Source organism: Triturus cristatus, chromosome 3_1 (assembly GCF_964204655.1).
Source record: "Triturus cristatus chromosome 3_1, aTriCri1.1, whole genome shotgun sequence".
NCBI lineage: Eukaryota > Metazoa > Chordata > Amphibia > Caudata > Salamandridae > Triturus > Triturus cristatus.
The window spans coordinates 643,732,200-643,758,387 of record NC_140583.1 but is presented as its reverse complement, the minus strand read 5'-3'; the positions used below and the strand labels follow the sequence as shown (position 1 = coordinate 643,758,387).

At 45.0% G+C, this 26,188-nt stretch overlaps 1 protein-coding gene across 2 annotated transcripts in view; it reads left to right on the top strand.

Annotated features, from left to right (window-relative positions):
* ITGA11 (integrin subunit alpha 11) overlaps positions 1-26,188 on the top strand; it is a 508,108-nt gene that overhangs the window by 424,679 nt on the left and 57,241 nt on the right. For both annotated transcript variants that reach the window (XM_085644636.1, XM_085644637.1), the window contains 5 exons: positions 2,169-2,267; positions 12,826-12,902; positions 14,147-14,236; positions 20,501-20,591; positions 24,347-24,460. In XM_085644636.1, the coding sequence (XP_085500762.1) occupies positions 2,169-2,267; positions 12,826-12,902; positions 14,147-14,236; positions 20,501-20,591; positions 24,347-24,460 (471 nt within the window). The remainder of the gene's footprint in view (positions 1-2,168; positions 2,268-12,825; positions 12,903-14,146; positions 14,237-20,500; positions 20,592-24,346; positions 24,461-26,188) is intronic.

Sequence of the window (26,188 nt, the reverse complement as noted above, 5' to 3'; positions counted from 1 at the left end):
AACATCCTACGAGCTGCCATCACAGGCCCACTAGTCCCAAAATGGCAAGAGGCAGTATTCGTTCCCATTCTTGAGAAAGGGGGACAACGGTCTGCCTAATTGCTACCACCCTATTTCACTGCAGGACAGTACTGTTAAAATCTTGAGTAGGGTAGTACTATATAAACTTGGAAGAATGGGCATTTGAGAACTAAACACTGTCTGATATGCAGCTAAGGTTTCGCCCATGCTTGTGACTTAATGTATATCTTATTACCCAAAATTATGTCATGGTAAAGAAAGAAACCATGCATTTGGAGTTCATGGATCTAACATGTGCCTTTGACACTGTGCAATGATCCAAGCTCTGGGATACTATGGAGGGCATGGGGTTAGACAAGGCTCTTATAGACTTGCTCCGTCAGCTACACTGGCAAACCTCCGTATAGATACGATACAGTACCATGGGTGATTTATTACCCAAAATAAATTCTACTGGTTTGCCAGGGCTGTATAAAAGCCCCTTTTCTGTTTTTTACTTTACATAAATGGTTTGGAAGAATTACTGTGCTCAAAGGGTAGAGACCTGCCCTAGATATGCTCCCACCTTGCACCTGTATTATTATACACGGACGCCGCGGTTTTACTAGGCAGAACTGCCAATGGGGACTGCAGCTTCTCCTGGATGCTTATTGCATTTTCATGAATGACCTTGTGTTGAAAAACAACCTCTCCAAGTCATTTATAATGAAGTGTTGACCTAGGTTTTTTAACTCTAGGAAATTTACTTTGTCTGACGAGGAGGTGGCTAGTGTCTAAAATTTTGCTTATTTGGGAATCTCGTTGGACGTAGCATTTAACTGGACATTTCTGTTAAAAACAAGAGCCCTCCAAATTCAAAAGTCAGTTGATTCAAGTTTTTTGTTTTGCCAAAAGGTTGGGGCATGAACCAGTGAAGGAGATAGCCGATATTTTTAAAAGTAAATCCCTGTTTGTTGGTACATTTGGAGGTGGAGTGTGGGGGTATGTAGTTATCAGCCTTAAACAAAACATTGAAAACACATTTTTACATAGTCTTTTGGCTGTACCACAATCTTCATTCACCATTTTTTGTCATGCTGAGGTTGGTCTTGGCCTTGTGGAGGATTATATAAAACTGCAACCTCTGCCACTGTGGTTAAGAGTGTGGGCAAATCTGTAAATTCATTTTACTAGAGCCGTACTATTGGATTGTCTAACCCTTGTAAGTGCTTTGAACATTCCCTGGCTGGGACATACGTTAAGAAAATCTTTTGAGATTTGGAGGCCCTAGAGCTGTACCTTATTCCTGGAAATTCTCTGCACTTAGCGCTTGATTTGGTAAAAGGCCACTATTTTAAATTGCACAACACACACAAGGTGGAATTATATGCCAGGCAGTCAGGTATGCCCATTTGGACCACAATTATAAGTCCTTCTCCAGAGCCATACCTACAGTTTAGCTCAAACAAATGGAATAGATTCCTCCTCACAAGGCTGCACTTTAATCTTGTCCACTTCTTGTTGTCCTTCCCTACCCAAGGGTCATGGTTTACATCCCTTCCCATATGCTCCTGTGATGACAGGTCCAGGCAGAGCCCTATGCACTTTATTTTTTTCTGCATGCTTTACCCTACCCACCGAACATGCTTCCTGCTCCAAATATTACACATAACCAACACCAGATCGCATAAGGAAGCATTTTTCTTTGTTTCTTTTTACAGCAACTAGGGAGCCCTAAAGTGTGTTATACGGTGAATAATTTAAATAAATGTTCACTACTTACAAGAAATAGATATTGATAAGGACCAATTAATTTTTGATGCTTTCATGATTATCATAGTAGTTTATTTTTATTAAGACATAGCAGTGTTTGTGCATGTTATTTGAATTATGTTTTTAATCTCAATGATTGTGTTATTTTAATGTATTATGTCTAGTATGTACTTTTAAGGCTGTTATTTCAGCCAAATAAAGTTTGACTTGATTTGATATGTATTTTTGGAGCAGAAATCAGTGGGTCATATGGAGCTCAAGTAAAAGCAGAGCATTACTCAGTTTGCTCGATTTCCGAATGATCTAGTTCACTTCTATCAACATGAACACTTTCCAAATGGACTGAGTAGAAGCCTTGGTTGTATCATGCATTGTCCCCTTCTCTTCTTCCACAGGAGGACACAGATATAAAGATAGACTGCATGAATGGGGACAAGCTTCCCAACGCCAAGATCTGCAATATCAGCTTTCCATTCTTCCGGTCGAAGGCTAGGGTAAGGAAACCAAGGGACTATTACTTGACTACACAAGATGTGTGCTTTCATCAACTCATAGAGTTGCAAGGGTAGAGTGGATGTATTACACCTTTGCCTCCAAATACTGTAAGGATAGGATGTCATCTCCCAGAATGCAAAGGATTGGATCATCATCTTTGAGTTCGCAAGCGGAGTTAAATCATCACTACTAAGTGCTGTGAGGCTTGTATATTTTAATTTCAGAGTAATTCATCGCTTTAGAGTACAGCAAGAAACAGGTTACTTGTATTAATAGTTTTTCAGGTTTCATCGTTTATATATTTACATGATGTGTATAATTCCTCTATGTAGTACAAGGGTTCAGAATAGCATTGTGTTTTGAGTGTTTAAGGCATTGACTCACAACACAAAACTTTGCGGCGTAGGTGCAATCTTGAGGTGTAGAGAAAGGTGTGTGGTGATATGTCAGCATACCCTTGTTTCTGCTTCTCCAAATCACTGGGTAGAAAGAAAATGTAATGTGATGTAAAATTAACTTATAAACCCTCTGTTGCCTATAAAAGTGACCTGGTGCTAATGACTGACAGTTCGAAGAGAATATGAGTAGGATCTATTAATCGTAGCTTCCATTGTAGGTATAACGTCATGCTCTCAGGGACTTCCAGAAGAGGAGAAGTTGCAGTATGAAACTCACTGTAGGCAATAACTGGTTCCAAGCCTTTGCAGCCTTGACAGAAAAAGCCCAGCCTCCCATCCTAGACCTTTTATCTCAGAAGAAGCGTGGCACTTCTAGATTGAAGTGATCGCGCGGGTTTAAAGTGAGAAAACGCATGTTGTAAATAGGTAGGTCCTAGTTTATGAAATGCTTTAAAGACTATGCACAAAGATTTAAAAACAATGCTTTTGGGGCCTGATAACCAATGCAAAGAGCTTAGTGCAGCAGAAGCAGAAAAGTGTTATGGGAAGCTGAAGGGCCAATCTTGCTGCCATATTCTGGAGAGTTTGGAGCCTTTTATCAGTCCTGTAGAACAGCCCAGTAAAAGGGACTTTCCTATAGTTCAACCAGCTAAGCCTTGTGGCTTGTACTGTTAAAAGGACAATTGTTAATTGGAGGATACAGAAGAATTTTTCTCAGCAGCCTCAAGAAGCGACAACATGGCAAGGTCAGAAAATGTACCTGAACATTTAAAGCCAACTTATAACAGAGTAGAAACCCAGGTTACAGAGAGGTGGAATTGTCCCCAAGGCATTGTTCCAAAAACCATTGGGGAGGATAGAAAGACTGTTCTGCTTTGAGGCAATCATCACTTGTGTCTTGTCTGAGTTAGATGTTAAGGAATTATCTGTTAAGCATGCTGAAGGTGCTAACACACACTTACAAAATCTCTGATCTAAATCTATGTATCGTCAGCTTAATCCAACATTTTAGTCCAAAAGAGTGCACCAGTTGAGCAGGTGGTCGGATGTATAGGTTGATTAATGGAGGACTCAACAATAAACCTCGTGGGACCCCTTGCACCAAAGATTTGAACTCAGATTAATAATATGGATCAAGATACACTGCCTTCTCTCTACCTGTCAGGTAGGAAATGAGCCAATTTAAAGCAAGATCCCTGATGACCACTTGCTTTGGTTATCTACCAGCCTTTCATGGGTCACTGTATTGAACGCAGTTGATAAATCTAGCAAGACAAGGGCCTAGGTTTGTTCCTGTGCCGCTAGCCTTCGAAGGTCCTCAAGACCAAAGTAGTTTCTCTGCCGTAAACTGACCAGAAGCCTCCTGAGCAGCATTCAGAATATTGTGCATGTTCAAATAATCTATAAGCTGCTTATTAATTCCCTTTTCCAATATTTTTTACGGGAAAACAAAGCTGCGAGATAGGTCAAAATTTACTGCACCACCCAGGATCAGCAGTGGATTTTTCTAATAAAGGAAAAACCAGTGCTTATTTCCAAGCTTTAGGCACCGTTGTCTAACAAATAGATTTATTAAATCACTCTAACAGACTGTTGCAAGATAGAAAAATCAATACATCTTACTCAGTATAATAACATGGAAAAATATTACCTCTAGGTGGCATCTACGATATAAGGTATTGTGTGTGTTTTGGTAGAACTGGGTCAAACAGAGAGCCAGAGGAGATGGTTGGCATCATTTTGATTAGCTCCTTCTGAGACACAAGTATCAAATGATCTAAAACTGGATGAGTAACAGAATAATCTTTCCTGGACTCAGAGATTTCACCTGTCCTGGATGGCACTTCAGTCAGAGATTCAAAGATCGTTTTAATTTCATCTGAGAAATATTCAGGTAGTTTGTCACAAAACTGTTGAGAATGATTAATAGTCTGGCCAAGTAAAGAAGGTGAGGTTAGGGAATTAATAATAGAAAATACCTTTGAGGCATTACGTATACTTAAAATCCTATTAGCTGTGCAATTAGCTTTTGACTTTGAAATCAGATTTTTATAGACTTGAGGGCATATTTTAATGTGGTTTTTCCTCTGTCCCATAGACTACACGCCACTTACACTTCATTCTTTTACAATTTAGTTTAGCTTCACGTAATGAGAATTATGGGGCAGACAGAAGTCGATGCTTAGAAGTATGGGTGGTTTTGGGAAGAGCTTTATCAATCCTTCTAGAGTAAGCCAAATAACCAAGTTCTCACACTAAGAGTCGATAGTATAATCAGACACTGGGGATTCCAGATTCCTGAAAGCGGTATATAGAGTCTACGCAGAAAGCTTAGAACAGGCTCTTCTGGTAGATCATTTCTGATCAGAAAGAGCGGAAGTCTTAACAGGATAAGCAGTAGTAAGCCTAAAATGGGTCACAAAGTGATCTGATCAGGTAACCTGTGTGTGTAGGATTTCCACTTTTAATAGCACCCCTTTGGAGAAATAGTATGGTCAGGACCGACTTGATTCGTAGGCCTTATGACACTAATGAATGTAACACATTTAAAGCATGCATATTTTTATATTCTGTCCATGCATTACAAAACTCCCCTAAAACAATAAAACTGTATGACTTTTAACCAATGATGACAGATAATCAGCAAACAAATTGCCAAAATGTGGGCAAGTTTCCGGTGGGCGTTAACAAAGGATATCCCGATTGTGGAGGTTGGAGAAAGAATATAGGAAAGCCCATAAGCTCTGTATGAGAGAAAGCTCTTAGGGTAATGAAGTTTATAATAAGATGTTCTCTAGTTATAGCCAATCCCCTGCCTCTTTTTATAGAGTGTAGAAACTGTCAGGCGTTATTGCCCTGTGGGCATGCGTCTCCTATATCAGGGTGAGAGGCATCTGTAGGCAATGCTTGCCTCAATAATACATATTTTATGGGGTTCTTGCTTCACTAGAAGGCATGGATTGCGGTCTTATGTTTGACATAACAACTGGCATTAATACAAAAAAAATGAAGACTGTTCATTTCCATCTTAGCTGCACTGCATGGCTGGAAAAAACTGGTACAATCACTTTCACGTAGGATACTCCCCAGTATAGGTCTCGTCCTAATGCAGTTCTCTTCTACCACTCCAACTTCTATAGTCTCAGACAGTTAAGAAGCAGGTGCCTCTGATTTCCAGGAGCAAGTTCTGTAAATAAACCATCCTTAAAAGGCTACTTACTTACTTCGAAGTCTGAATTTCCCCTTCCAAAAGGACAACATGGCTGCCGCTGTGTATGTCAGGTGCAGGGACTGGTGCAGATGGGCCTGTCTTTGGAGCACCATTGGCACACTGCCAGTGTTCCTCCCACATAGATGCATAACAAGCTGTTTTAATTACCCGTCCCTCTCAATACGCATTCATATTTTGAAAAAGGTTGGCGTGCCAGACCAAAATTGCAGCTTTTCGCAGCTCCACTCCAAGAGGAAGAAATAGCATCACTGGTCTGAAGAGTACACCACGTCAGTCCAATAGGACAACCCATCTTTTAATACAAATGTTATGGTTATGTTATCTTATGTTATGTAGAGTGCGCTTATCACCCAAGGGGTATCCAGGCACTGGAGTAGGTGAGTAGACCAATCAGGCTTCTAGTTGAATAGCCGGGTCTTCAGTTCGGAATTTGAGAAGGGACGGGGAGGTCCTGATGTGGTGTGGAAGGCCGTTCCAGGATTTGGTGGCGATGGAGGAAAAGGAGCAACATCTAGACTTGCTCTTGCGGATGCTGGATAGTTGCGTGAGTTGGAGTGAGGCTTAGAGCAGTTACCTAGTGGGTTGGTGGTAGTTGAGGCGGTGCTTGAGGTAGGCAGGTCCCCATTTTGCACACAACACAAAGGTAAGAAACAGAGATGGATGGCCAGACCTTTTGGAAGATCGTTAACTCCCCTTTTTTTAAGTCCTAGACACCAAAAGTAGATGTGTTATTTCTGTACACAAGTGGCTGGGTCATTTTAGCAAGGTCTAATCTGTACCCTTTGACGATAAACGTCAAGGGGGATCTGGGTGGCACTTCAGACCAAACAAAGGCTTGCATCTTCAATCCTCGTATCCAGGTCACGATGTTGGTCTAGCGATAAAACAAAGCCCAGTTGGAAAAGCTCCTGGCCCAAACAGTGGCCCAATGGATGTATATGAACATAATACTCCATTGTGGACCCTAATACTAAAAACTTTGTCAGGACTGCCATGGTAAATGGAATTCCTCCCTCCTGGTCTGAAGCCATGAGTGTCCCAATTTTTAAAAAGGGAGACAGAAACGACCCAGCTGTTATGTGCCAGTCTTCCTGCTCGACTCAACAATCAAGGTCGTGTGGAGAGTATTACTAGCAAGACTGGAAACCTGAGCCAAAGAGAATTCAGTTCTCTCTGAGGTCCAGTACGGTTTCCACCAAGGGATGAGGACTATTGAGCAATGTCTCAAATGAAACCTGCTGATTCGCTAATACACAAGAGCCAAGAGGGTGTGGCACACCTGGTATTAATGGACCTGAGCTGTGCTTTTATACGTCAACAGATCAAAGCTCTGGTCCATTATGGCAGAAACAGTTGTGGAGGAGTCCTTAATTACCCTATTGAGCCATGCATACTGATATCACAGTCTGGGTACATTGTTGTCTAAATGGTGAATGTACGCGCCTTATCAAGTCCGAGGGGTGCACAAATGCTATGTCTTGGTATATTTTGTATTTAATCTGAACCCACTGGAGCACTAGGAATGATTTACCCCAACTGGGCAAGGGCCTAATTCCCGTCCTACTGTATGCGGACAATGCAGCCCTGCTGGCCACGGCTGCATATGGCCACTAGCGCCTTCTGTAATTAACTAAAAATGTATCTAAGTCTTTCACAATGACATGAGGGCCAAAGTATACAAGAAAGGGTGCCCACGATGTCGATACCACTACAGTGGGGTGGGTGAACATCTTTACATACATACTTGGGCGTACCGTTCCACTCCACACGAGGTTGGGGCCACACAACATAACATAAGGCATCAACAACCATTCTCTCGATCTATTGAGGCTCATTTTAGATTTGTTTCTAAAGTAGGGAGCACACCTATACAAGAGTTGTTAACCATTTACAATAGTCTGTGGTCTTCTATAGAGCAGGGTTTTGGGGGCACTCAGGTTCCCCTTCCGCAGCGTGCCGAGAACACATTTTTGAGAAGGTTACTTCCAGTGCCCCGTGGGTGTTCCACCAGTGGGTTGGAGCTCCCTTACATCTGAGGTCAAATTAAATTATGCCGCTTTTATTGCGGAAGCTTAAAATGGACTTCTCACGGGCTATATTAAGGGAGTGTTTGTCCCAGGATAAGGCACATTCTATCCCTTTTTTGGGCTATCCAAAAGACACCTTCGACATGTTGGGAGCTCTTGAGCTGATCTCGGGCCCAGTATCTATGGGGCCTTAAACAAAGGAGAAGGTTAAAGCACTGTACTTTAACCACTGCGAGAATAAATGTCGGATTGTCGGCCGAATCGTGCACAGCCTCTGTGCTCTCTCACATTCATTTGCTGCCATCTAAGGGCCCAGAGCCACGTCTCCTTCTTGTACAGAGCCCTCAGCACAGGTCTCACTTGACTGAATATAATACATAATCTTGTCTTGCTCCCTGACAGCCGCTCCCTTTCATGAACCATCTTTCGTGCCCATGTGAAGCAGTTCAGAACAAAGCACATCGCACTTTGTCTTGATTGTGTATATTCTATTCTGCTGCTAGGAAACGCTATTTCTATCTGATCTTAGGATTTTGAACATCAAACAGCGCCAGCCAGCAATGACAGCCCTGCAGCCGCTTCCAACCGAAATATGCTGTTTAGCTGTAATTCATTGTATTCTAAGTGCTCTGGATACAAGAAAGTGTTATGGTTCTATAGACCAATGGTAGCTGGATGAATAGTACAGAGATGTTATGTCCTTGGTTATAGTTACAAGTTATTCAAGTGACAAACTCCTTTCTGGAGGGTTTTTAAAGTAAATGATTTGTACTTTCATGACTTTTGTAAGTTGAATAAAGACATTGATTGATTGATTGATTGATTGATTGATTGATTGATTGATGCTCACCCGCACCATCCATAACTGTCTCTCTACTGAGACATCCACAGAGCTCTCATAGTATCCTTCCATTCTGACGCCCACCATGCACCGAGACATTTACACAGTTCTCGTGATGCACAGATATTCTAAAGTGAAACATGGGCTGCTACATCGAGTTCACACAGCGCAACTCACCATGCACTATTTCACTACTAAGGGCCCAAATACGAGGCCTGAGGAAACGGCTCTGACCCTCGGTCGGAGCCGTTCCTACAGCATCGTAATTGCCTGTTCGGGTTCCTTTACGACTGACCCATTTTGATGGGGTCGGTCGGAAATTAATCTGAACCAGATTTCCGAATGGCCTCCGGCGAGCTCAGAGAGCCCGTCTACTATCCGGAAAGCCTCCAGTAATCCCTCGGGTGGCTCATTCCACCCAAGGGATTACGAAGGCAGATTCCAACAACCTTTCTGTGCCGGCCTTGCCTACACAGAAAGGCTGTTGGAATCCGAGCTTGGGGGCCCCAGCAGGGTTCCTATGGGTGCAAGGCCTCCGGATGGTGGCCTAGGGGGCGCCTATGGTGCCCCCCTGTTGATCCCTGCACCCAGTGGGAGGCACCTTAAGGTGCCTGCCACCGGGTTCAGGAATGAACTGCACCTCAGCTCTTTAAAATGAGAGCATGTATTCAAGTTGAAATACATGTTCCCATTGTAAAGAATAGGAATGCGACCGAACAGTGTTCGGTCGCATCCTAATTGCTGGGTTGGGACCGTCAACAGGAGGTCGTTCTGTCCCAGATCCCAAACGTGTCGGACGGACTTAGGTCCATCCGACATCGTAATTGGACCCTAAGTCAGTCACAGCATGTAACCTGCACTTACATACCACAACAAACATGTTTACCAATGCTTGCAACTTGCACCTCAGCATTGAGTTACACCACGCACCAATGCAGCCGCTCTTGGAAAAAGATGGAGGCCAAGAAGCTGCGCCGAACTGCGTCATTTTAAAAGCACAGGGATGCATCGTATTAACAACAATACGAAGCATCTTCGTGCTTTCCCTTTCAGAAGCGCACAATTGGCTGCCATGCTCCAGCACCCTTCCATCTTGTTGCAAGTGTGCCTGCATTGCAGGGATGATTGTTTTGTGCAGGAAGGGCCTTCCAGCACAAAAACAACCCTTGATGGCATTTTCCTCTTTCTATGTGTGCTGCAGAATGTAGAATACATAGAAAGAGGAAAATAGAGTAGAAATAAAAGTATTTCTCCTCGTTGTGATACTCCTATGCCTCCCCTGGGAACGTGTAGGTTTCTGACGCAAGACTGTTAATCTGGGAATGTGTCAGGTTTTATGGATGTTGCGTGGGAACACCCACAGCCACAACCATGGAACTTCTCTTTCACGCAGAGTAATGCGTGAAAGGGGCCTATGTTTTCAAGGTCATGAAAAGCCATGCAGGGTGACTCTATGTGGCCTTGTAAATATGTATAGTCACACTGCGCCACCGGTGCGTCAAACAAAGTATCGCGCCGCTGGCGCAATGGCCTTGTAAATGAGGCCCCTAGTTTATATTTCTTATCGTCAGCTTCTACAGTGTGAGTCAGTGCTGCAGGCTTAGATCCCTATATATGCGGACAATCCAACATCATGCTGTACCTGCACCCTCCTTGCTGGACTCCTGCCGCTCCAGCTGATGTGCAGCTCCTTCACCGCAGCCAGTGCACACACAGTTCGCATTGCCCCACCACCGGGTGGTCTCCCACATGAAGGTGGAAGATTTGCTTGCCATCTAAGTGAACAGCGTCTTTCTTCGCAGAAAGCCCCCCTGCAGGAAGCACTGCTTTGTTAGTGGCACTCCCCTAGTTTCTGCATTGGTGTGTGCTCAGGGCCGGACTAGCCGGACCAGGAATGGGACGTTTCCCTGGGAGGCTGGAAGGGTGGGGGGCTGGTTTTGCAGTGGAGGGGGCCGGTTTTGCTGCAGTGCTGCAATATCGTCCCCAGTAACAAAAGCACCAAGCGAGCGTTTCCAGCCTCCCGGGACCTGGCAGTGCTTCACCAGGGGCTGGTCCAAGAAAACTGCCAGGACTGCTTTGGGTTTCCAGTCCGGCTCTGTGTGTGCAGGCCAGCCCAAGCCCAACCCTTAATGATTGTGATGAGCCTAGTACACCCCTGCAGTTGGACTCTTCCAGCTCGAGCAGGAAACGGCTCTTACTCCCCAAGCCAGAGTGCAACAGCCAGTGGTGGACTCAATCCAAGACGGTGATTGGCTCCTGCTCCCCCAGGTGAACTGAGAGAGAGGGTTCCATCACAAAGATAGATGGAATGACCTGGCAGCATCCTAAGTGAGTGCAAAACAGTTCTCCCTGTACGGAGTGCCTTGACTGGATCCTCAGTTTGTAAGCGGTGCCCCTAGTTTCTACCAGTGTGTAACCGCAGTGACGCTTACACTAACTGAATTAAAGCTGTCAGTACCACGCCCACACCCACTCACTTGGGCATTAGTGAATAAAAACAGGAGGAGTGAAAGAGAGTTACATTGGGTATTTGGGATGTCAGTGGCAGCAGAACTCACTCTTACTCATTCAATGAACGCTAGGGACAAAGGATTTAGGGGCATATTTAAAAAGGGCTTTTAAAGCCAAAAAAGCGGAGATAAATCTATCGTCCTATTAACAAGAGGGTGCTAACATGCATTAGCGCATGTTAGCACCCTTTTACCCAACGCCTCCCTTTGCATCTCTAATAAGATGCAAAGTGGGCGTCACTGGGCAGGACAACCTTGTAAATTTCGCTGATGTTCACATCGCGATATTTACAAGGCTGCCCCAGCTAAAATGCAGACTTACCTATCCCTAACATTGGGGTGGATTATGCTGATACGACCCTAAGGGTCGTATCAGCAAGGTTATCGCCGTTTTGCAGGGAACATCGCTGGAAAAACAGCGATGTTCCCTTTCAAAACGGCGATAACCTCGCTATCTCTGGAATTTTTATCGCCCTGGAGAAACGCGTTGTTAATAACGCGCTACCAGGGCGATAAATTCCAGAGATAGCTTGCGATAACAAAATTATCGCTAAGCACGGCCAGCGGTAATTATCGCTGGCCGTTGATAATATGCCCCTAAGCACCTTCCTTAAATTAACCAGCACGCCAATTTTGTCTGAGCAGTTTCTGGTTTAGGAGGGAAAGAAGTTTGCATTGTAGCTGCTTATCTTTGTAACTACTCTTTACTCTGCCCAAGTGGCAACCATTCTGTAAGGGAGGGAAGCTTGCTGCAGTGCCCGAGGAATGCCTGTCAGAGTTAAAGGGAAGCCTGCATGCACTACATCAGCTGTAGTGGGCCAGCTCCTGGAGGATGGGATGGTTGCACTGATACTGACCTGATCTGTTTCCTGATGGTATGGGGGAGAAGCTTGCACTATTGCTTCCAGAGATGTGCCTGTTCTGAATGGAGGACAGCTTTTTCTTTGCTGCTGACACCAGTCCTGTACCTATCCTCTGTGTTAGGGAAGCTTGCGTTGCTGTTTTAGCATACATACTGTCAGAGATCAAGCGAAAAAATTCACACACCTGCTAAAGTCTGTACAAGTTCATTCAGCAAAGCAAGCAAAATGCAACCTGGCTATGCAAAGCGACAGCATGTCCCCGTAAAGCAATGCTCATCTAATGACAGACCCTCGCCAATGTGCGTGACTTTGATCGGTTTTCTTCATACACTGCTTCAAAGAGTACACGTTGTAGAAGCTGAAACTCCGACTGCACACGTTTCTCATGAGAAGGACCGTGAAAAAGAAGATGAAGTGTACCCTGCAGACACCGAGTTAGTCCTTTGTGAATCCTCGTTAGCAGTGCCAAGCACGAGGGTGAGGCTGGCAGCCTCCGAAGTGAGCGGTCAGAGCAGGTTATGCATCACACGAACACTGCACGAAAAGCAGCATGGCGGGACATGAATCGATGGGGGGTTAGCCTTTCCCCTGATTTCAGTCTGTGTGCCATTCCACGCTACAGCACTCCTATTCTTACTTAACTTTACGATACATCTTGCCGCTCATCTGTTTTCTTTTCATTGCAGGCTGCCTTTCGGTTGGATTTTGAGTTCAGCAAAACTCTTTTCAAGCCTACTGCGGAGCTGTATCTCGCTGCCAACAGGTTAATCCTGCCCTTTGTTCTTTTCATTTTTTTTAAATGCATTTTTCTTTTATAAATGCCCTCAGTGTGACGTTAAAGATTGAAGCCTGGGAGAGTAGTGGTGCTGATGTATAGTGCTCCAATGCATGTGTCCTTGTGTAATGTAAGTGGTGCTGATGTAAAGTGCTCCAATGCATGTGTCCTTGTGTAATGTAAGTGGTGCTGATGTAAAGTGCTCCAATGCATGTGTCCTTGTGTAATGTAAGTGGTGCTGATGTAAAGTGCTCCAATGCATGTGTCCTTGTGTAATGTAAGTGGTGCTGATGTAAAGTGCTCCAATGCATGTGTCCTTGTGTAATGTAACTGGTGCTGATGTAAAGTGCTCCAATGCATGTGTCCTTGTGTAATGTAAGTGGTGCTGATGTAAAGTGCTCCAATGCATGTGTCCTTGTGTAATGTAAGTGTTGCTGATGTAAAGTGCTCCAATGCATGTGTCCTTGTGTAATGTAAGTGGTGCTGATGTAAAGTGCTCCAATGCATGTGTCCTTGTGTAATGTAAGTGGTGCTGATGTAAAGTGCTCCAATGCATGTGTCCTTGTGTAATGTAACTGGTGCTGATGTAAAGTGCTCCAATGCATGTGTCCTTATGTAATGTAAGTGGTGCTGATGTAAAGTGCTCCAATGCATGTGTCCTTGTGTAATGTAACTGGTGTTGATGTAAAGTGCTCCAATGCATGTGTCCTTGTGTAATGTAAGTGGTGCTGATGTAAAGTGCTCCAATGCATGTGCCCTTGTGTAATGTAACTGGTGCTGATGTAAAGTGCTCCAATGCATGTGTCCTGGTGTAATGTAAGTGGTGCTGATGTATAGTGCTCCAATGCATGTGTCCTTGTGTAATGTAAGTGGTGCTGATGTAAAGTGCTCCAATGCATGTGTCCTGGTGTAATGTAAGTGGTGTTGATGTAAAGTGCTCCAATGCATGTGTCCTTGTGTAATGTAAGTGGTGCTGATGTATAGTGCTCCAATGCATGTGTCCTTGTGTAATGTAAGTGGTGCTGATGTAAAGTGCTCCAATGCATGTGTCCTTGTGTAATGTAAGTGGTGCTGATGTATAGTGCTCCAATGCATGTGTCCTTGTGTAATGTAACTGGTGCTGATGTAAAGCGCTCCAATGCCTTCGGGTCAAGTTCACGCTATATAGAACTGCAAAAAAAAAGGCTTAAAGAAAGCAATTATATCTTTTTATTATCTGAATTGCATTTTAGTGACAGTCTAGAGAAGGAGAGCACCCGACACGACAACACCATCCTCATGGAGCTGCCTCTGAAGTACCAGGCGGATCTCCTGTTCACCAGGTATTGTATCACTCACTCTTCGACACAACGGGGTCCGACCGGTCACTATAGAGTCTGCAGCCTGGCTGAATGTGGTGCCACTAGGACCACAGGGGCAAACCAGCCAACACACTGTCAATCAGGCTGCAACGCCCATAGGGCTCAAAGGGCTTCAGCCCCCCCCCCTGCCCCCCCCCTCGTGTGTGTCAGCCCAGATGAGACAGCTTCCCGGGCACACACACAAGCAGTTTTTGAGCTGCTGTGGGCTGGCTGGTCCGGCGTACATCTTATTGCAGCCGCATCCGAGTACTTCACAGGTCTTTAAAAGACCTTTTACTTGTTAATGAGGCTTTGTTGTTTTTCACCCCTTCTTAGAGCCCCTGCATCTCTAATCTGCCTATTGCTGGAAGAATTAGCCCCCACCCCCTAAATATTCTGTAGCCCTACCCCTCTCCTATCCCCCCCCCCCCCCGAAATTTGGCCCTAGATGCACCTCTGGACAAAGGTCGACTATGCTTGAGTATGTGATGATGAAGTCAGTAACTCACTGCATGTCTTTTAAAGATTGAACATGTACATGAGCCTAAACATATATTTCCCTGCAACAAGGACACTTGTGGCTAATGGACAAGTCATGAGCTACTTCTTGACCTTTTTCCGGCCTCTACAATTCCCTTCACTGCCACCTGCAGCCCACATCTGCCTTTCAAACATGATCTCTTCTGCAACAAGAAACTCATCCTAGGGAAAAGTAACAACATGGGTTTTGAGGTGCATGTGTGATGCGATGCGCGGAAAGGGAATGAAGGCGCCCCATGATCTCATGCCACTGAGTTTGGCATCAGAGGAGACTGGGACTGGACATAGCAGCACTTCTGTCCCCTCCACACAACCAATAGAAAGGCGGAGGCTGATGCTTTCTGGGGCAGCCTCACAGCCTGGCCTCATGACTCCCAGATATTGAGATCCCGCTCTGCTCTTCTGCTTCCTCAGCCTCTGCCAAAGGGGCTGGCACATGTCTAACAGCTGACGCACTGAGCTGTTCATGTGAAGACAGCGGGGAACTGAGCTCTCTTGGCAGAGACCAGAGGCAGGCAGTGCCTGATAGACTCATAGACAACTGACAGCACAGGGAGGGTTCAGATGTCATTCCCTGACTAGGGCTCACTTCTCAGGGCACAGACTGGTGGGGACACAAAATGCACCTTCGTGCATCATCATAATACAGACAGTGCACTGCATGCCTTCCACTCATCATGAACCCCCATCATGATGCAAACACTGCGTACACAAGTCCAACACTCACCCTAGTGCAGGCACAGTGACCAGCAGACGTCCCTCACCAAGGTATGACATCTTGCACACAACATGTCCATTACTTACCCTTTTGCAGGCAGAGTGTACACAGCAGGCCTCATATGCTCTGCGCAGGCTCACATTGCCTCATCCCAGTAGACTCCCAGTGTACTGTAGAGCAGTCCCTCACCGTGACGCACACAGTGTACACAGCATGTCAGTCATTTACCCTTTTACAGGCAGAGTTTTCACATCAGGCCTTGCTGGGTTAGGCATTGTCAGGCATTAAGAGCGAGTCTGTGTAATATCAGGAACCGTAAATATTCTGGGCAGGCATTATTAAGAGTCTCGGGCGAGCCTGGGTATTTTCAAGGGACCTATATCTGCATGTCACAGAGCCTTATGTGCACAAGGACATTATCAAAGACTGAAAAGGTTTGGAATTACCAAGTGCACACAAGCCTAGACTATAACAAGAGGTAACTGACACTGGTGATTTACCAGAACCTTCTAAGTCCGCCTTGGCACTGCCAGTTGGCTGAATTAGTTTGGGCATTATAGAAAACTGAGTCGGGCTGAATCTTATCAAGGGCTGAGAAAGTTTAGGGCTCATGCAGACATCTGTACCTGTAGCTGGGAGAGGCAGTGGCCTGCTGTGAACACTGTGCTGTTAAGCATTATGTAGAACTAAGGGGCATATTTACAACAACCCTGCACCACCGGTGCGTCACTTTTTTTGACACTCCAGTGGTGCACAATGCTGAGCCATATTTACAAGGCCATACAGTCACCCTGCATGGCTCTTCATAGCCTTGTAAAAATGGCCCCCTTTTACACATTACTCAGTGTGAAAGGGGTGTTTCATGGGTGCCCCCATACAACATCCATGGATTCTGACGCATTTCTAGATTTACAAGGTGTCGTAAAAATGGAAATGCATCAGATTCTAATGCCTCCCCATGGAAGGCAGTAAAGTAGTGAAACGAGGAGAAATAGCTTTATTTCTCCTCGATTTTAGCTATTTCTAGGTGTGCTGCAGAAGCAGCAAACATAGAAGAAGGAAAACGCCATCAGTGATTGTTTTTATGCAGGAAGGTGGCCCTTCCTGCACACAAAACAATCATTCCTGCAATAGTTTCTTCTCGTTTTTAGGTTGAGCCTAGCGCAGCGCGCATACGCTGCTCTAGGAGAGGGCCACTTGGAATCACTCCAGACTTTGATCAAACTTGTGTGTGTGGCTTTAGATTTCCCACACATTGTATTGGCCTTTGCGTGTGGCTTTCAAAAATGAAAGCATGCAATTGGCCAAAGGCGGGTGCATGCCCCACCTTTTTCAGTAAATGTTTACTCCCACGGCCTCCAGTTTGCGGGAGTGAGCAGGGGCGCACAGGGTGCCATGTGTTCTGGATCATGTTTTCAATTAGCGCGATCGCTTCCACTTTCGCGGCCGCTTGGCCGCGCTTGTTTTAAAAGACTTTTTCTGCCTGCCGTTACTTTTCCTGCCTGTGCTCCTCTGACGACTTGTTTGTACGATTAAACCGACTTAAAAATGGGAACATGTGTGTACTTTAAAGGATTGTGAACGAATTACTAAAAGACACACACAAGCAGGTGGGTTGGTAACCTAGACAGTATATGTGCGGGTAAGACATAGCCTGATATTTGAATTTTGTCTTTGAATGTGCAGCAAATGAGACAAGATAAGCACACTTTTTAAAGGCATCTTTATTGCTTATAACCTTCTGAACTGTAGCATCATTATCTCCGGGGGAGCTGCAGCACCCCTACTTCCAGCGCTTATGCCGTGCCTACTCCGAGGGATTGAAGCATCAGCTGCTTACATGGACTGCATTGGTTAGATTGTGCCGGGACATGCTCGCAAGCAGAGTGCACTGAAAATATGGGTACTGTAGTATTTGTCCCAGCGTCGGCAAACTGTCCGTGACATAGTCAGTAGTAGCTCAGATGATCTCCCTCTATTACTGAGGCTGAATCAGTCCCACCATAATCTAAATTTGTGATTTGTATCCTGTTGAAATAAAACTAGACGTTCTTTACATGCTTAACAGTTCCAGATGGACGGAGCTTAGTGTAGTCCCTCTTTTATGTTCATGCTTTGTACCATGGAGGGTGTGATCAGCGTCTGCGTTGACAGGCGATACATCACCCTCCATCAAAATTGCTCATAGATGTGACTTTGCCTGTCCTTACAGACGCTACTCGCAGACTGGTCACATTGCATAATTAAAATTAGTATTTTTATTATTATTTATTTGAAGAGTTTTATATAGCGCTGGCTAGACCCGTAGGTATCAGAGCGATTTACATGAGGATCAATTGAGTTACAAGTTACAAGTTACATCCGTTACCGGAGCATAGTAAAACACAGGCCAAAAAGCAATGTTACGGTAATTCGTCGGAAGGAGGGGGAGGAAGGAGACACAGCGGGGAGACTGGGAGAACTGTACCCAATGTCCGGCTGGGTAGGTGATGGTCGAGGGGGTGAACCAGGGCCGATTTCCTCTATAGCTGTCTAGCAGCTCCACCGGGCATCATCCATGTTGCTCAGGTCTCAGCAGTCAGGAATAACAAGAATAACAGTTTTTCATGGTTACAATAGTTACAGTTGCATAGTCAAACACAGAAGAACAAGTCCCCAATAGAGGAATGGGGGAGGGGAGTGGAAACAGGGGGCTGTGAAGCAGATCAATTGTGGCAGACTGGCAGTGAGAGAAAAGTACCTCATGGGGGCCCAAAAAGTTAGAGTGAGCGGGCCCACAACCAGATGGGGTCACATAGTCACTAAGTCCAGTGCCAAATTCAATCACCGCGTTAGGTCATATCGGCAATGTGTGGGGAGCACAAGGAGAGGGTGAAAATAAGGGAGCCTCATTAGTGGCCATTAATGTCTGGAGGGGGAGAGCGCGTCCAGCGGGGGCCATCCCGGGGTAATGGACAGGTAGGTGACCAGATTGGTAACACAAGACGTAGACCGGCAGCCCATAACAATCGTAGAGACCGGTCGTTGCTGACAAGATGGTGGATCCAGGTCTCGGACTCTCCAGCACAAAATGGAGGGACAGCAGATCAATAAAAATCGCAAACCAAAATCAATGATGACACACATCTCAGGGAGCCGAACTGGATGTAGGAGGCAGCCACGGGATCGGTGGGACAGAGAATCAGAAAATCTCGATTTCGCAAAAGGTCATTGCGACAAAAATGCTCGGGAACACAAAAAGTCAGCAGCGTCTCAGTTGTAACTTGCTGCTTTATCAGGAACGTCGACTCGGGCGCCCAGGAGGCGGCTCTGGATGGGGGAGATAGACACGGGAATGGACGAGCCAAAGTAACGCTCCTCCCGCTCTGGGACAAGATTCTACCTGTTTACGGGCGAGCCTCTGTGCTGTTTCTAAGCAGGATGGTGGGGGTCCATGCTGCCCTCAGCAAATCTCCCATATCTACAGTGAATGTGCAGATCGCTCCCTCTGCCGAATGCCTGTTTAATGCCTCCTTGCGGAGGTCAGTGAGTGGCCTCTCACTGCTTCAGGCGGTCACACCTCGGGCATCTCTCACTGACAAGGCAGGGCTCTTTTCTGATCTTCTGTCCAGTATAGGGTGGACAGCAGCGGGAAACTGGACCTGAGTAGCTCCTCTGCCCTGGGGGTGGGGGGTAGTTACACAGGAGTGGAGCCCATAGGGCTGGTGTAGTCTCTGCTTTCAGAGACCCCATAGAGGCGCAAGTACTTATTGGGTTTGGGGCTGCCTTTATATGGGTATGGGGGCTCAGCACAGGTCTACCCTTCACCTTCTCCCGCCCAGTCACCATAAGTGCATCCGATTCTGGAGAATGTGGCAGGCATTGAAATTGTTTGTGTAAAAATAAGTTTAAAATAGTGGTCTATGAATCATTGTAAAATAATGGTCTTGAGTTTCCTTAACCCAATGATAGGGGACATGAACGCAGAGAACCTACTCCAGATGCAAACAATAGTGACTTGTGACATTACACAAATATTCTAACCTAAAGCATACAAACGCCAAAATCTATCCACATTCCCAGTCCCCGTTACATGTTGTATTCACTCAGTACAAATCACTAAAACTATTAAAACAACATGTCTAACACCGGCATGGGTTCTTAAAGGCCAAAAATATACCAATCAAAAACGCTGGTCTATCTGTACATTTTATTACATTTCAGTTCATGATGTCGTACCTCAATTTTTCTTTCAGTTGAACACTTTCCAGTGTATGATAATATACCTTGCTTTTTCTATGAATATCACAGGGACGAACAATGCATGTCAGTGCATATCTCTGTGTCTATTAGTGTCAAAGCTTCTTTGTTAAAGAAAAGCACTTGTTTGCATTTTGAAAAGACTTTACCATATTTTCATTAAATAGAACGGAAACACATCCTTGGGTGTGTGTGGCCATATAATGTGCTGCATGGCTAAATACTTAGAAGGTCCCAAAGGCGAGACCTATTGGCTATGCCAATGCTTGTTTCCTCTTTCCTTTCCATTTTGCAGCACACATAAAACAAGGAAAACGCCTCCTTTCATTGTTTTTGTGCTGGTATGTGTCCCTTCCTGCACAAAAACAATCATGTCAACAACACAGACACCCTTGCACCATGGTGCAAGGGTGCCTGCGTTGGTGCTCGGCTGCAGTTTGTGCACCGGCAGAAAGGACAGGAATCCGCCATATCTTGTATGTACGGCGCATTCCTGCCCTTCTCTTTTGACGTAGGGCAGCGCAGCTAGAAGGCTTGCTGCGCTGCCCTACGCCAACATATTGTAAATATGCCCCTGAATGTGCCTGCCATTTTATTTCATGTGATCATTGTCAAAAGATTACCACTTCTCCTCATGTCATCATGCTAGGGACTGATTTTGATACAATAAAATTCTGTGTGTTTTTGTGATGGAATATTGGCACGCAAAGGATTCTTGATAATAGGATTTTTTTCCTGGCTTCTAACAGGCACTCGAGTTTGGACCGCTGTGAGATAAAGTCCAAAAGTTGCATGGATCAGACAGACAGCATCACAAAGCCTTTTAACTGCACTTTCAAGGTACTGGAAATCCCTATGATGGACCTAGAGGGGGGAGAAGTCTGAAAAATGTGTTTGAAACAGAATCCTCTTTGTAGACATAACCATAGCACCAAATCTAACACCCCAATCCTATGTGAGAGAACCACATATTAAAGTGAAACCTGTAGATGTTGTATAGAACATCAGTTGGCGATGGACAATATATAGGCTAGATCAGGATACTGCTGTATTTACTGCATGTCCAGGGGAAACTGCTTCGTGGTGGCAGAGCCGTGGCTTTGTCCTTTGGCGTGCAGTCAAGTAAAAACAGAATATCCCTTGGTTGTTCCACACTCAGTTGAAAAGAACTCTACTCACAATAGAATTCCGAGTTCAAATGAAAACAATGCTACAGCCCATGTAATAGACACAAAAGACGTATCGTCAAGACCAGCAATTATCACAAAACGTTCCTTTTATTATTAAAAATATATTTTTACAAGCATTTCATTAAAATAATCACAGGTAGTATATGTCTCAAATTCATATACAATTTAAAAAAACGCTCAAAAACCTAATACATTTAATACACGTAAACAACAGAGAAAAGATAGACAATATGCTTTGTCATTCAAAAAACATATCCGTTGGAACCGTTTTATAACTAGGCCTGGATACGATGTTTATTTTAAGTATCTTCAGATCCAATTACTTCCACGAATTATGTAAGCGATGCATCGACGAGTTTCGACGGTTTTACTGATAATATCCCATCTTTTTCAAGACAAATAATAAAAATCTCTCTGTATTGCACTGTATAGCTGCCCTCGACCTGAATTCTTATTAAAAACTGTGGCGCATATAGTAACAACCACTTCATCAGCTTGACGCCCCTTTGGCCAAAACCTCTGATCATACATATATTATTTCATGTAATCTGGTAAATTGATAAATGAAGCTATGTTCCTTAAACGTTCTTCAACTGTGTGTGGAACAACCAAGGGATATTCTGTTTTTACTTGTCAGTAGTACCTTATTCCCTTGGTGAGGTATAAGGGGTCCCTCTCTTTATTTTCATAGCTTTGGCGTGCAATCACCAGTGAATGTTCATGAAGAACTGTGGGATTGTGTCTTTCTGCTTCGGCTTACAGTGTAACCACTGAATGCTCCGAGTACCCTTCAGCAAACAGTGTAGGTGAGTGGCGTTTAATGGCACAGTGTGTGGTGCAGTATGATGTACAATGTATGCATTCTCTAGAGCTCTCGAATAGACACACACATATATGTGTGTATTCGAGAGCTCTAGAAAACACCAACATTTCCTCTCTCTTTCTCTTTAAATATATATATATAGGAATCGCACCACCCTTCGGATTTGAAAAGGGTCCGATTTTCCTGAACTGTTTGGGGAAACTTGATCGGCGCAGTTGGTTTCTAATTATAGAACAGGACTTTTCTTTCTGAAGCCCACTGGAGGGTTTTAATGATCCTTGAATTGTTTTTGAACTGCACGAAAAGCACTGGAGTTTATTAATTAATTTTGAGCTGAACCACAAGTTCCGGCGTGCAATAGTATTAAGCACTGAAGCAGGCACACCGGAGGCCAATAAAAGTTGAAAACGCAGGGAACTGTGGGAGCCAAAATACCACTTGCAGTCAAAAAGCCTCTGAAGAAAAAGCATGAAGCTTTGAAACGCGTCAGGCTGGGGGATGAAAGAATTTGGAATGAAAATGCCTGTTCTGAAATAAAAAGGTTTGTGATGAATCACCGGCTGGAGGAGTGCGTCTCTATTGCAAGGGCACCTTTGGGATGACCATATATATATGTATATATATATATATATATATATATCTACTGGCGGTCATTAGTTAGTTATAGTTAGGACATAATATATATATATATATATATATATATATATATATATATATATATATATATATATATATATATATAGAGAGAGAGAGAGAGAGAGAGAGAGAGAGAGAGAGAAAAGACTGCATTGGAAATCATGGTATGAATTATTGCAGGGTCTCTTAGGTCAATGTTGTCAAACTTAGAATTTAAGGGTTTCACAGAACCACAGATGCTCACACAGATGCCTCAGATGGACGTGTAGCAGACTCACTGTGACATTTAACAATGCTCAGCGTGCATAGTCAGGAGGTATTAGAGGGAGCGAAGCTCGCATGGTAGCAGAAAAGTCTGAGTCGCACTTAAGAAGATGCAGAGGTTAAGCAAGAGCTTAAATTGGACTATTTTCCCCACTTATAGCCTCTGAAGAGCTCGCACTCTGCGATGGCTTGCTGTCTTTAAGGAGACAGGCAGCAGCATTTGGAATGCGCTGCGAGTTTGCAGCTCAAGTAGTTTTTGCCAACCCTGAATATCCCGTTGCAGTACACAGACGCGGTGCAATGCCTGCTAAAACAATCGAGACCCTGTGAAGGAATGGAAAAAACCCAAGAATTCTCCTAAGAGCTCTTGGGTTACAGCGACCGCTGACCACAGCACGGAGCAGATCAGGGGTTTCAGAAGAGTTCTAACCCGATAAGGATTCCACACTTCTGTCCGTTTGCACCGGGCATGGCGACCGCCAGGGGTGGAGATCAGTCTGAAGAGGTGTTCATTTACGACTTGCTGCCACAAAGAACTCATTCAGTTTCATGTGGTCGAGCTGGAGTCAGTTTTCGCTCAAGGGCTCCATGGCACAAAGGCACTTCGGAAAAGCCTAGATTCTAATAACAAATTCTGAACGTTTTGCAAGTAATAGAAGGATTAAATTATCATTAATGTATAAGGATGTATGAAAACGAACCCAAATGACTGGGTGAATCGACATTCGATACCCTCAGGGACATAGAATCATCCACACTTACCCCTCGGGTACTGCCCTCGTTCAAGATCTGAAGGGACGATGGCGAAGTCCTGAGCCCCTGGAAGGAAGGATGGACGGTAGGAGACGGCTGTGGTCGAGGCCCTGAAGCTGGTGAGATCTGCTAAATAGCGTGCGTGCTTGTCTCGGAATGATCAGGGGAGCCTCAGCAAGAGCCGTCGGATTGGGGCACCGTCCTTTGACGTGCGCTGTCAGCAATAATATTCAAGAAAGGCTCCGGGTACCGATGGACATCAACGTCCCTCTCCACTAGCGCGCACCGTGGAGTCCTGGGAATGCTGCAGTGAGAGTTGAGCACTGAGGGTTGGGTCATTAGCATGGACTGTATTCAATGAATAATCATGGGAGCCTGCAATCAGAGCTGCGAGATTGTCCATGATGCGTCTATTATCACAGATTACACTCACAATACATACTAAGGCAGGCTGTGTGATAGTGGTTGTCTCTATAAGCCTGGATTGTAAGCGATGAATGTTGAGGGAAGGCGGCAGAGAGAGCGGCGGGATTGTGGATGTGTCTGTGAGCAGGGCCCACATTGAATAACACTCCAGGAAGATTGCATAGAGAGCGGTGGGAGTGTGAATGTGTCCATTAACTAGATTGCAATCGACTGTAGTCAGACCTGTGGAGTTGTGGTGTTTGCTTTTCTTCATTAGCATGGCCTGTAGGTACTGCATGGTCAGAGAAGGTTCCCTGTAAGGGCTGCGGGGCTGCATCTTTGTCCTTTGGTGTGCACTACATACAATGGCTTACATGACAGATTTACTTACTGTTTTAGGGCGAGTTAACAGCGCTCAGTCATGCTAAAATCTACTGTCTCGTCCTGCGCTCAATTTCCACCATATAGGAAAATTATTTTCTACTCCAACATTTTTTAACAAACTTCTGAATCCAATATTACAGATCCAAAACTTGGGATTCTTCCCTGTGGAGGAGCTGGCAATAAAAATCACGATTCCTGTTGCCACGAGGGGAGGGAACCGGCTTCTGATGCTCACCGACTTCCTTGTGGATCAGGTAAGATGTGAAAGTCAGTAACTTTGAGCTCATCTGATGGGTAGGTTGGGACTGGATATTCCTCTAGGGAGCTGATCACTACTAGTAAGGTTCTCCCAAAGCTGATTTAGTGGATCTAGAAGAACCGGACCGTATTTGTTCGGCTGGCGGAACCGTCCAGAAAAATCGCATTAGACTTTGGCTGCACCAGCCTAGTCTCGTTTCCCTTTTTTTTCTCCCAAAAGGGGAGTGCATACAATAAAAAAGCTTTCCCTTCACTCATCTACTTTTCCCACCCCATGCATTGCCCCACCATACATTTACTACCTGCTTAGAGTAGGTAAAACCACATAGGATAGTCAATTCCATGTGGTTTTACAGCCAGAAGAGTTGGTCCCACATAGTTAATTCCATGGGGTCTTATTCGTAATTGCACGGTACTGGGTTAATTTTACCGGGTGGTAGTGGTAAAATAGCATGTGATTTTACTGTGGTCCCAGTACTGTGCAACCCTGAATCAGGGTCAAGGTGGCATTTGCCCTGACATTCTCTTAGGCCACTGATACTAGCCATCCAGTCATTCTCCTTGTTGAATGAACTGCAAGAAGAAACATAAGGAAGAACATGCTCCTCATTTGTGATTCTAGGTGCAAATGTTACAATAGTAACCATAGTGAGTTTGCACAAAAGGCTGCTATTTGTTAGATAACATCATTTATCCACTCGACATACAACATAAAATCTACGAGGGAATGTTAGTGTGGGTCGGTTTGAACTACCTTAGTGCACTCCTATAGGGGAGCTCTGGAGACAGGCTCTTGAGAGGCTCAGAATAGGGATATCACTGAGGTATACATCTCATGGGGTATCAGGCCTAGAAATGCACTCCTAAGGGGGAGCACTGGAGACAGGCTCTTGAGAGGCTCAGAATAGGGCTATCACTGAGGTATACACCTCATGGGGTATCAGGCCTAGAAATGCACTCCTAAGGGGGAGCACTGGAGACAGGCTCTTGAGAGGCTCAGAATAGGGCTATCACTGAGGTATACACCTCATGAGGTATCAGGCCTAGAAGTGCACTCCTATGGGGGAGCTCTGGAGGCAGGCTCTTGAGAGTCCAACAACAGAGATAACGCTGAGGTATACACCTCATGTATCAGGCCTAGAAGTGCACTCCTAAGGGGGAGCACTGGAGACAGGCTCTTGAGAGCCCCACATTAGGGCTATCGCTGAGGTATACACCTCACCATGTACCTGGCCTAGAAGTGCACTCCTATGGGGGAGCTCTGGAAACAGGCTCTTGAGAGCCCAGCAATAGAGATAACACTGAGGTATACACCTCATGTATCAGGCCTAGAAGTGCACTCCTATGGGGGAGCTCTGGAGACAGTCTCTTGAGAGCCCCACATTAGGGCTATCGCTGAGGTATACACCTCACCATGTACCTGGCCTAGAAGTGCACTCGTGTGGGTGAGCTCTGGAGACAGGCTCTTGAGAGGCTCAGAATAGGGCTATCGCTGAGGTATACACCTCACCATCTACCTGGCCTAGAAGTGCACTCGTGTGGGTGAGCTCTGGAGACAGGCTCTTGAGAGCCCAACAATAGAGATAACACTGAGGTATACACCTCATGTATCAGGCCTAGAAGTGCACTCCTATGGGGGAGCTCTGGAGACAGTGTCTTGAGAGCCCCACATTAGGGCTATCGCTGAGGTATACACCTCACCATGTACCTGGCCTAGAAGTGCA